Consider the following 12,288-nt stretch of genomic DNA (forward strand, 5'->3'; position numbering starts at 1 on the left):
GTATTTTCTTTGTTTGTCTGTCAGTGAGACACAAAAATTTACAAGAGCAAGTTTCATGCAAGTTAGTGGAGAAGTAAAGCCCTCCAAAGGAAAATTGGAATTTAAATGCTGGTGCAAATGCTGCTCAGTCAGACAGGGTGCTGTGGTATTGTGTGGCCTTGGTTGATATGTTGAGCAGAGACGAGAAGGCAGAGGAATACTGAAAAAAAGCTATGCGATTGATGTATATGTTTTTATTACTGATCTATTATTGCATAAGCAGCAACCTAATCTACTCTTTGATTGTGTTATTTAATAATGATCCTTTATAATCTTCTACTCAAAATTAACATAGTTCTCAAAATGAACATCAACACAGCAACCTGTAGTGTTTGATCACCAACTGCAACAGTCTGGTTGTAATCACTTTAAGAGGGATTTTTTATTTTTATGTTGTGGTTTTATTGATAGTGAAACAGCTCAGTCTGAACTGCTCTGCTGCAAAACTATGTGAAGTGATTTTTTTTTAAAGAAGAAGAAGACAAGGAAAAAATATGTATAAGTGTTAGAATAAGTATATATTTATTCAATGATGTGATTCTGGCTTCATCAAGCTATGACCTCCAGCTTGTACTGGAGCTCTTTGCATCTAGCAGAATTAGCGATTCCAAATCTGAGACCCTGTCTCTCAGTCAGAAAACAGCAGTGCCCACTGCTTCGCGGCAGACTCTGAACACTCTGGAATGATTATGTCTCTTGGCTGGCTTGGGAACATCTTGGTGAACCCCAGAGCTAGAGGAGGTGGCAGGAGAGAGGGAGGTCTGGGCATCTCTGCTTAGACTGCTGACCCAGAAAAGTAGAGGTGGGTGGATGACCAGTATCGGCAGATGAATATATCAGTCATGCTCTAATATGAATCATTTCTAACTGGAAAACTATCTGGTGTTTTACAGGAAAACTGGGAAATAGGAGATGATGACCGAATAACCAGCATTCACTGTGCTTCATTATTGTGGTCATCATTGTGACCCTTCCTGTTTATCTTCTGAAAACATATGAGTTCCCATGCTGCTAGGTTGGAAACCACTACAGTAATCGGTGTAATAATATGTATCCTAAAAATTAAAAATTTTTGTCCACGTGTTACTTTGTTGGCATCAAGCAATAAAAAACAAAAGAAATGTACAATTAGAAAGCAACATTTAGTTTAGGATTTGAATTCTAAAATTCTCTAAAGCCTTTTAAATATTAGAGGAAGCTTATGCGTGAAGTAACAATTAAAAAATAAGTTTTTTTTCTAACGAGTTTAAGAAAAATACATATTACTGCAAGTTTGTCAGATCTAATATGTTTCTTATTAATTATGTTTACTGTCTTTGAATAGGAAACATATTAAAATATAAAATGCATCCAAGAAAGCTTAAGTTTGGTTCACTGCACTTGTCTAGACAGCTGTACACACTCACTCCTTGTGTTCAACCCTGAGCAAACACTGGTACAGTAAGCTCCTGGCTCGATGCACTACAATAGTAGTAAAATATAATAATGTGGAAAATCAGAAGCTCTCTGGAGAGATGGAAATGTACTGAGGCTTTTTTATTTCCAGGTCGGTAAAAGAGTTTGCCATGTCTCTATCCATACTTGTCAAAGTTCTGCACACATGTCCAGCTGAAAATCTGATCTGCCTTTGAAGGGAAATGAAATGGATGAATTCATTTCAGCTGAGGCTGCTGACTGTCAGAGTCATGTAGCCAAAAGTGCGTAATCTCTCAGTTCCTCTTTCGCTATAATTTCCTGGCTGGATTTATGTATTGGCTCTGTGTAAAAATAGCCTTCCTTAAGTGGCTTGAACGGGACGTAGATCCTCATAACGGCACAGATACCACTCACCTGTGTTTTTATAACTGAGTTCCTAAATCAATCAGATGCTTTTGAGGATGTGTCTTTCAATAGATCCTCAAAAGCAGAGGAGCTGATACAGAATCACTTTCCCAATCAGAATATTTTAAGGAAAATCTTTGAAATATTCAATATGTTGGTTGTTGCATAGTATTTATGGTATACCACATTAAAGATCTGGTGGTCTATAACTTTATTGGTTGCAAAATACTTAAAAATTGATCTAGAATAAGGATTTTGGCATCTCCAGGTCGGATCCTACATGATGTGGTGGAATGCTGGGTTCTCACCACTACATGGGCTGTGTAGTGGTCTCCGTGACTGCACCTAGCAGCTCACCTCTCGATGAACCCCCCAGTTCAGCTTTGGTGGTTGGGAGCATGCCCTGCCAAAAACACAAACACAAACACAAAATGTCTGCAGAGCATAACCCTGCACCAGTGAACTGTGCAGCAAGCACACCATGCACCGCTCTCCTTTGGCTCCCCTCGCAGACCCCATGCCCCCAGTTAACAAGCCAGCCAGCACGTTCCTTGTTGTCACTTGTTACCCGCTGTCCTCCCGATACAGCTTGCGGGTGGGGCCAATTAAACTCGCACTGTTCCCCACAATGGGTCAGGAGTTTAGTGGGTCATCATCAGAGCTATTTTAACCCAGAGTTATCTAATCCTGAAACTCTGGACCAAACCAGACCAGTCTATATGCAGAAGAGGGTTTTCAATGATGATGATGCCAGTTGCAGTACAGTAAGAAATAATGTTGATGTTATATCATCAGTATTAATATAAAAATGACTTTTATAGGAAGTGAAAGTAGTAGTACAAAAGGTACAAGCAATAGCAAAATGTAACTGTAGTGGTAGTGTCAAGCAGGGAGGTTACCTGATGCATTAGTTTCCTATTCAACTAAATCTTTGCAGTGATGAATATGAGGCTTGTCACTGCATAGTTCACAAATCACTGCCAGTAATTTCTTTCTTCTTTTTTTATTGTTTCTGTTCACTATTTCAGTCAATGGCAGAGGCTTTTCATTCATTTGTCAGCATGACAATGATCCCAAAATCACTGCCATTGCAGTAACAGCTTACCACTCACTCTTTGCACCTTTGACTCATCTGAAATCTCTTCTATTCAGAGGGTGTTTGGGTGATGTTTTTGTGTTCTGTCTTTTTTTTTTTTTTACTGACACCTCTGGAAAGTACTAGGTGACTGGTTTCTTGTCTTAAAAAGCACTGTTGTAAACATAATTTACATACTTACCATATTATTAAAGAAGTGAGGAATCATCTTCACACAGGACATAACAAAAGGCTGCCAACGTCCCTCAAGAAGCCTGGAGAACTATTCCTGAAGACTACTTAAATTATGACCTATAACCTGATCACCATTGCTCTTCAACACAGCCTAAAAGAGTTTAGGCTGTGTTGAAGGCCGTGTGTTGACTTTCAAGCTCATTAGAATGGCACAAATTCTGTTTTTGCCTTATATGCAGTATTTTCAGCATTTTTGCACGTTTCAATTAATCTTTGCACCCATTTCTCATTTTCCTAGAAAAACAAGAAGGCAATGAGGGGTGACTCGAGAGCTGTATTTGTAAGAATTCCCCAACTCATTAATGTAAGTGCGAATGGGTGAATGTAAGTGAATGTGTATAAGTATCAGTCCTTTTATTGATGTAATAGAGTGTTAAAAGTCTATTTCTAAATGCTCATCAGTGCTAAATGTTGGGAATATTCTCAAGAAATGTTGTAAAACTTTTACTACACCTTATCACCGATATTATGGACACTTTAAGGTGTAAGATAGAAAAATGATTACATACATTTCGAGTACAGTAATGTTTATCCAACTGACATTAATGTCTGAGAGTAAACCTTTTCACATCAGACATGATGGCTTCAGTGATGGTTCTAAATAATTATCCTATGAAACTGTGACACTGAACCAATTCAAGCATACCTCTAGCTGGCACATTCGTTTCATAAGTCAGGTTTTATTTACAGTTGTGCTTTTTCTATATGTCTTCTGTAAAAAGAAAAAGAAAACATTTAGGCCTAAATTAACTGTGGTCATGCTGTAAACTAGGGTGATTTGTAATTTATTCGATCCAGTGTGTCAGTTTTCAAGTGTAAATGGCCTAATGGGGTGTTTATTCTATCATACTAAAATAAAATCCTCGATAAGTCAGTATTACTTCTTGAGGTCAGATGACCTCCCTGAGACACCCTTAGCATAAATCTGCAGTGCTCTTTCGCCCTCTGGTGTCAATTTCGAGTAATTACATGCATTTTGATTTCACACCCAGGAGTGGTGGCAGATGTCCGCTTTAAGAGAAAGTGATGTGACTGGTGATGAGCCAGCCACAGATGAACAAAGACCAATTTTAATATTCCACGCCTTTTATTCCATCAGTATTTTGAAAACGTCTCCTACAAAATAACTTCTAGAAATGGAAAATAGACACATTTTGGAAACTGGCTAATATTCATCTTCAATGGATAAACTGCGTGCGTGGTACAAAAGCAGGCCTGCAGGAGGATCTTTGCTCGGGGGTAACATTCAGCACCATTACGCCAGTTTAAGAGCTTGTAAGTGGAGTGGACAGGCGCTCGGATAATTGCAGAGTGCACTCAGTATTTTTAGCATATTTGCCACAAGCGGGCGGAGCCAAGGAGGGTGAGATGGAGGGATGCTGAAAAGCAGGTGGCGACCGCTGATGTTTACAGGATGAACTTTAGCGAGGGAGGATGAGGAAGGAAGGAAGCTGGATAGGAGAGTCATCGTAGTGAGCAGATTTCACCGCGGGGACGGTTTTTATCGGTGTTTGTGATCGCGGAGAGTGCACATTTTCAGCGCCGGCGCTCAGAGGCTGACCGGCTGGGAAAGGCTCCGTCTGTGTCTGTCGTGTCGCCGGAGATTGCAACGATGTGATGCACCCATCTTCGGGACGACGGCCGAAGCCTTTTGCCTGAAACCTGATATTATGCAGGAGACGAGGCTTTCTGGACGGATTAAAGGGGAACAAAGCACCGGTTTAGAAAACGTTTTGCGACCTGGCAGGTCAGTGCATGCTTGCGCGATGCAATACCGCATTAAATTACAGCCAAATCCACCGGATTTAAGCAGCTGTAATGACTGTTGTTGTGCACCAAAGCAATCAGCAATATCTCTTTTGTCATTTTTGGAGTTTTAACCTTGAACCTGAGCTGTTGGTGTTGACAGTGCGGAGAGGGTTTTTATGCCAGCATCCTGCTGATATGCAGGAGAAAAGTCTAGGCCTTCACTGTTTGTTACCAGGTGTGATGAGTCCATGTTAGTGAGCATAATAGTGTCCAGTGGTTGTTTACTACTTTCACACTCCATGATATCCCATTCTTTTTCCAAGTAAGCTTTTACGATCAGGTGCTTAATAATTCATACCCCAGACGTCTGTGCGTTAAAGCATTTGTAGGTTGATTGTGTGATGTAGAGTGAAAAAATATTGCTATGAGTAATCAGATTCTCTCAGCCCAGTAACTCTGCCGAAAATAGATCCCCCCGTTAAAGGACTGTGGTGTTTTTCTGTGTTGTGTCTCTTCCCTGAAGGGGGAAAATGTCTCATCTGGTGTAAAATCAGTGAGTGCACGAATATGTGTTCATGCGTGCATGCATGCATCTCTGGACCTGTGTAATGACCCTCCCCCCACAGACTGCATCTCTTAAGCTCTTGTCTCAGTGCTATGATCCTCTAATTGAAACCTCTCCCCACTTTTTCATCTATTTTCTCTCCTGTTTTATTCTCCCCTGCTCACCCTGCCCTCTCTTTACCTGCAGCCAACTATGGTTGACCCCTCGGAGGCTGAGGAGCAGAATAAGTGTAAAGGCCCGCAATTCGACACACCAGCTGTGGCCACCGAAGACTCTCGACTGCCAGAAAACACAGATAGCACGACAACAGAGGAGGATGGGGATGCTGGTTTTGAGACGCCACCAACCGGCAGTTCAGAGCCAAGCCCCTGCCACTCTGCATCTCCAGCGGCTCCAGAGGTCACCTCTCAGGGCTCAGCACATCAGCAACCACAGACTCAGACTGATAGCGATGTGTCTCCAAAGCTGCACCTGGATCTGTACAACTTTGACTTGCCGGCCGCAGAGGGCAGCCGATACGTTTTAACGAGCCCCCGCTCTTTGGAGGCGTGTGCTCGATGCGGGGTCAAGCCTGTGGAGCTGCTGCCTCGCCCGCTCTCTGACTTTGCCCGGGAGGCTCCTGGCCGCTCAATGCGTGTCGCCACAGGCTTGTTTGAAGTCTTTGAGAGGGACAGGCATGCCAAACTTAGGCAGTGCAGGGAAGAGAGGGAAAGGATTGTTAGGGAGGAAAAACGAAGGATTCTTCAGGCAGCGGTCAATAGCAGCAATGTATCTTCTGTGGATAAAATGTCCTCTGGCCTCACCCAGTCTTCTAAGTCTGGGCCAGTGACCTCCAGCTCCACCCTCAACGCTGGAACATCTTCTAGAGCCACAGTATCAGGTCAAGCCTCCAAAACAGGTGCAGCTCTTTTATCCAAAGCACCTGCCTCCACTCTTAGTACCTCCCCTAAATCTTTTCATGCGGGACCAACCACATCCTCAAAATCTGGCTCTACACCCTCTATACCAGCTTCCAAGAGTGGATTTCTTGGATCTGGAAAACATCCTCTGTCCTCATCCCCTGAATTAGTAAAGCCCACACGACCACTTTCATCTGGCCCCCCACCAGTAGTTCGGAAATCCTCTGCTGGCAAATCTTCAAACACTTTTCCTAGACCAACACCGAAACCCCCTTCCTTCCCCAGAGCCAACTCCACTTTGACTTCATCAGCGTCAAAACCTGCAGTTCAGAGCTCTGGGATACCTCTGAACGGTGTAACAGGAGGACCATTTACACAGCACAATGGACATCTTGGATTTCATTCCAAGGTACGAGGAAAAAGCCATTCACTGGAATCTTTACAGCGAAGGATGGATCCCGTCTGCTCTTCAACCTCCACTACTACGACTACGACTACATGCACCTCGTCAGAGTCGGGCGCTTCTTCTTCCTACAGTTGGGATGGTGCACGAGAACACTGGGCTAGAGTCTCCAGTCCTCGGGCTCGCACTCTGGCCACTTTCAACTCCCTAATGGGCCGCAGCCTCAGCCTCGGCGATCTGAGCCACTCTCCTCAGACGACACAGAAGGTGGAGCGCATAGTAAAGGAGGTGAAGCGCAGAGGGCTGAAAGCTGTGTCTGAGAGAGACCGCAAGATAGCAGCTTTGATGCTTGCCCGATATCAAGAGGAAGACATCATGAGCCAGACCCGCTATGTGGCTCACCTTCAGTGGGATAGTGAGCGCAGGATGGAGGAGCTGCGTCGCGAGCAGGAGGAGCGAGAGAAACAGCGTGCCGTTCTTCAGTGTCAGAGAGTGTGGCAGACACAGGTGTCGCTGCGTCAGCGAAGACTCAGCCAGCAAGAGCGACAATCAGCAGCAGCCAAAATGCGACAGGTCGAGGAGAGCGAGGAGCGATGGAGGGAGCTTGCAGAACAGCAGGAGCGTAACCGCCTGCTAAAGTTACAGCAGGCAGCGCGAGAGGAAAAGCACAAGAAGGCTCTTCAGGAGCAGAACCTGAAGAGCCTGGAGGAAGAGAGGGCTGCCATGCTGGAGCAAGAGAGGCTGCTGCTGAATGAGAAGCTCACCATGGCTGAGCTGAAGAGGCAAGAGAAAGAGCACCAAGCCCAGGAGGAGAGGCGAGGTCTGAACAAAGCAGAGAAGAGACGTCACATAGCCCTGATACAGGAAATCGCCCGTAGAGAGAGAGAGGAGAGGGATGAGGCCAGGAGGTCAGCAGAGGAAAAGCTCAGCCGTTCCCTTGAAAACTACGAACAGATAGTTGAACGTCGAGGGAAGGAGCTGAAAGAGAAGGCCAAGCGCGAGGAGAAGCAGATCCAGAAAGCACGCAAGGCAGCAGAGAAGCGCGAGAGGCAACAGCAGCAGCTGCTGGAGGCTCGCGTAAAGGAAGCAGAGAAACGAGCCCAGCAGGCAGCTTTGGTGGCCGAGGAGAGAGCCAAAGAGAAAGCGCAGCGGGCAGTCCAGAGCCGACAGGAGAAGGAGAGACTCCAGAAGCTCAACAGGCAGCGCGTGGAGGAGGAGGAGAAGCAGAGGCGTCTGGAGCTGCTGCAGTCCATCGAGAGGAAGCTGGAGAAGAGTGAGCAGATCTTCAAGGAGAAGAAGGCAGTGTTAGAGAGCGCCAGATCTGTGGCTAGAGCCTCTTTTCACGTGCGAGACAAAGTGCGGGAGGAGACCAACATGCGTACCTTTGATAAAATGGCCCTGGATGCTCAGCTCAAAGCCAGTCTCGATGAGAAATAACCATAGCTTTGTTGTGGACTCCTTGCTTCTGGTCATGTGCTTGGGTCCTGCCTTCATTATGGCCTCAGTCACTCAACAGCTTTACCTTTCTACCCATAAGCACCTGCAATGTTATTTTTTCCCTCACATATCTTTACCCATCAGCTGATTTTACTACATTTTTCATAGTTTTTATTATCAACACAAACAAAAATAATTTTGTAACGTGGATGTAATGAGACTACAAACTAACAGTAACGCCTGTGAAACACATGCAGTGGACTTCATGATAGACAGAGTTTTAGGACAGCAGCAAACCCCTTCTCTGTCCTTCTCTTTGCCTTCTGCTCCATCGATCTCAGCTACTGGACTGAAAGCTCTGCTGGAATGAAAAGAGTCATTGTTTACCAGGAAGCACAACTCCATGACAACTGCAGAGGCTTTTAAGGGAGCACTCATGTAAGAGAAGAACAAGCATAAGAAAAAGAAAAGGCAGATCGCAGATGATCCTGGACCCTCAGAGCGAATGAGAGATCCTTTTGTACATGCACTGTGACACAGCATGAAAATAAAGCTCTGGGCTGAACACTTAACCGCTGACAATGCAGCAGTGGAGGGTCATGTGCACGATACCCGTGCTGATGGAAGCATCGGAGGACACCGACTTCTGCAGCAGGGCCCGTTTCACCGCCCTCTCAAAGGGAACAAGAGGGAGGAGAAGCAGTGTGCAGTGCATCACTGTCAGGACTCTCCTGGTCATGCCGATTACAGTAAAATAGTGATGCACTCTGAAAATGCCCTCTCTGGCCACTGATCTGCTCCCACAGCCACCTGGTGACCAAGTCAAGGTCAACAGGTATGAGTTTTTATTGCTTCTGCAGCTTATATAATACCTTCTGTTTTGTTGCAATAAAAAAAAACACTTGGTCACACTGACACTGACTCGACAGCACAGAGGGAAATAAAGACAGACGAGTCGGCATGCAAGCCAAGAGCAGGTTTTAAAGGCCTCTGGCTGCACTAATCCTACAATCTCAGATTAAAAAAAGGAGGATGTGCATAGTTTTTGCCCTCAGATGTAGCTGTTGCCATAGTGACAGAAGTCAGGATGAAGCAGCAGGAGGTGAATTACTGAGAAGGGAGAGTGCGTGGGAATTTGAGGGGGCTGTCTGTGGGAAACTGGATCTTTTGGCAGCTCATTATTTGTGGGGCGTTACAGGAAAACTACTCAGTTCACTTTGTTATGTGTAAAATCTATGTGAGGCAGTGGGAAATTACTGCAGCGTTCCCTCTCTTTACTTATTCAGAAGTCGACCTTCACCTGGAGAGTCAGCTGCTCTCCCTGCACGCAACTGCAGCCAGGAAGTAGACTGAACTGAGCAATTCGGGCAGTCACATGTTGGATATCTAAAGCCAGAATAAATGTGGCCAGCAGAGGACTAACAGGCTTATGGCTGACTGATCCGCAGTGTTCCAAGCATATAATCATAGGGAGGTGATGTAAGGTCGGAGGATGAGACAGCATATCTGTAGGTGCTCATGATGCGATTCAGAAGATAAAGTCGGCAGTCTAAAGTATGGTTACTGTCAAACACAGAGGGTGCTCCAAATCTAGTAATTATTAACAACAGAAATGCAGGTATGTCTCTTTTCTAAAGAAAAATTAGAAGCCTTCCAGACTCCTCATGGAACACAGAACCTGCACATATGTCAGCGTCTGGTTCAAAGAGATGGCATTAAAAACTGTCTATTACTGTCCGTGCCAGAGCTGGTGTTGTAACTTGCTGATAAGCGGAAGGAAAAGAATCAGTGGTTAAATGGTGTGCATTCATAACTCGCCCTGGAAATATAGGAACTTATGAAAGAGAATATTTGCCCACAGTGCAGTGGTTTACACATTTGCCTAACAAGCCAAAGATCCCCAGTTTGATCCCAAGAGGAGACATAAATCCCTTAGGGGTCGTGTCATGTGGTGCATCTGGTATAAAATAACATCTGCCAATTCAAACATGCAGCAGGCCCTGCTGTGATGACCCCTTTTGGCTAGAAGTAGCTGTTAAAGAGGATATTCATGTTAAGGAGATGGTTCATCACCAAAGTTCAGTTTATTCCTGTAACACCATATATCTGTCTGGATGGCGTTTATGTGCTATCATATTTTAAATGGTTTGCCCTTTTCTTGAATATAATGGAACCAGACGGCATTTGCCTTGTGCTGAAAGCACCATAAAAAGCCATTTGAATCAGTGTCTCTTTCCAGAATCACAATACAGTTATTCCGACATTTCCACAACCCTTGTTGTAACCAGTTTCAAGTAGGCACTATTTTATGTTTGCCGAACTACATTCACCAACCCTGTCATTACCCAAATTGTAGTTTGCCTCTAACAGCGAAGAGACGTTCACGCTAATGAGAGGTTCAAAGAATGCAAACATAGCTGACTCCCACCTCAGCTGATCAACTATATGCACACTTTTTTAGTTAGTTTACCTTCTCACAACAACTCTGAGCACCACAAACTGAATAACATTTATTTTATTATTTTTCTATCACATTATCATAGTCAAGAAAAGGCAGGCGCTGCTCAAGTCAACCAAGAGTGCATTCTATTGTCCATCCAGTCAAAATTTCCTTTAGCTGAATCTGCGTTACTTAATGTGAAACGCTCTTTAATTTTACATCTAGCAACCTGATTCTTCATCAGCCGTGCTGCAGAGCCAATGCAGTTTTAAGTAGCTCATTGCTTTTTGTGTTGCTTTGAAGCAACACTTGAACATATATATATATCAAATATATTTAATTGTAACAAGTGAAGATACCATCTTTTCCTATAGACAATTAAATAATCAGTATCTGGTGTGCAAAAGATAAAAATACATGGGGTTTTTTTAAGCTAACACAATGAACTGTCTGAAATGCACATGCATGTTACCAAACAGATTTACTTCATGATACTGAAAATGCAAACAAAATGGCTTTTAAAAAGGTATTTATTACTTGGACTGTGTAGTACAATGCTTGCGTAGACATTCTTGTTTTAGTACAAGTAATGAGTCTTCCTAAATAAAGCAGGGAATAGTATTTCACCATCAATTATATTAAAATAAAATGCAATAACAACAGAAAAGGACAAATAATCAACCAGTGGCTTGTTGCTGAAGATGGTTCTTTATGGCTGTGTCTTTGAACTCATGTAAATCTGCAAAGTTAATGCAGTCTGAACTAAAATGCCCAAATCTTTCATTGTACTCTGGCTTTAGATTTCTTCCTTATACTTATTTTTAACACTAGCCTTCATTAAACTTCTGTTTTACTGAAGACCAAACTGCACTGCCGATACCCACATTCATCGCCATCTTATTTTTTGTGTTTCAGGTCCTGGTGATGAGCGTGAGCTGGTGATGTAACCCACAAGCCTCCCAACAAAACTGTTCCTCCCACACTGAGCTTTATCAAAGTGTAAAAAAAAGCCTCTCCTGGTGGAAATACAGTCTTATCAGATCTTATTTTATAGGTTTTTATTCCGTTTGTACCCATTAACAGTGCCAACTATTGTGCTGCAGAGAAGAAGAACCTTCCGCCTTTTACCTGCATCAATGAAACAACGTGTGCAAGGTTCAAACACAGCTTTATTAGCATCAAGTCGTGTTTAGTCCCGTATGTTTCCTTCTCATCTTCCCCTTACATGTGGGCTTTGTTTCTGTATCACTTCTGGTGTTGAGTTATTTAACATTTGTACATTATCATAAAATGCTTCCTTTGATGAATTACATTGAGTTGCATTATCAAGAAAGGTTTTTTTCAGATGTAGCAATAATGAAATGGTCGTGGATGATATCGAACGCATCTGTCAGTTCATCGTTTCCGTCAGTCCTCCAAACTGAAGGTCTGTGCATACAATCAAAAGTGGAAAAATAAAAACAAACATTTTTCAAGTTGGATTTGCATTGTCTGTGCCATCTGCTTCATTTAGTAAAGAGCTTTTTTTCAGGAATACAAAATGGTAAAAGTACTAGCAGTTACACAGATACATCTTTAACACAGATATTCATTGGTAGAAGAATC

At 43.5% G+C, this 12,288-nt stretch overlaps 1 protein-coding gene across 1 annotated transcript; it reads left to right on the forward strand.

The window, feature by feature from the left end:
• The first annotated feature begins 4,223 nt into the window (after positions 1–4,223).
• ccdc177 (coiled-coil domain containing 177) lies at positions 4,224–12,164 on the forward strand. The gene is made up of 3 exons (XM_063500214.1): positions 4,224–4,937; positions 5,691–9,078; positions 11,599–12,164. Exon 2 carries the CDS (start codon positions 5,697–5,699, stop codon positions 8,241–8,243), a length of 2,547 nt encoding a protein of 848 aa, XP_063356284.1. The 5' UTR covers positions 4,224–4,937; positions 5,691–5,696; the 3' UTR covers positions 8,244–9,078; positions 11,599–12,164.
• Positions 12,165–12,288: the final 124 nt, after the last annotated feature.

The sequence above is a fragment of the Pelmatolapia mariae genome, linkage group LG16_19 (assembly GCF_036321145.2).
Source record: "Pelmatolapia mariae isolate MD_Pm_ZW linkage group LG16_19, Pm_UMD_F_2, whole genome shotgun sequence".
In the NCBI taxonomy this organism is placed as follows: Eukaryota; Metazoa; Chordata; class Actinopteri; order Cichliformes; family Cichlidae; genus Pelmatolapia; species Pelmatolapia mariae.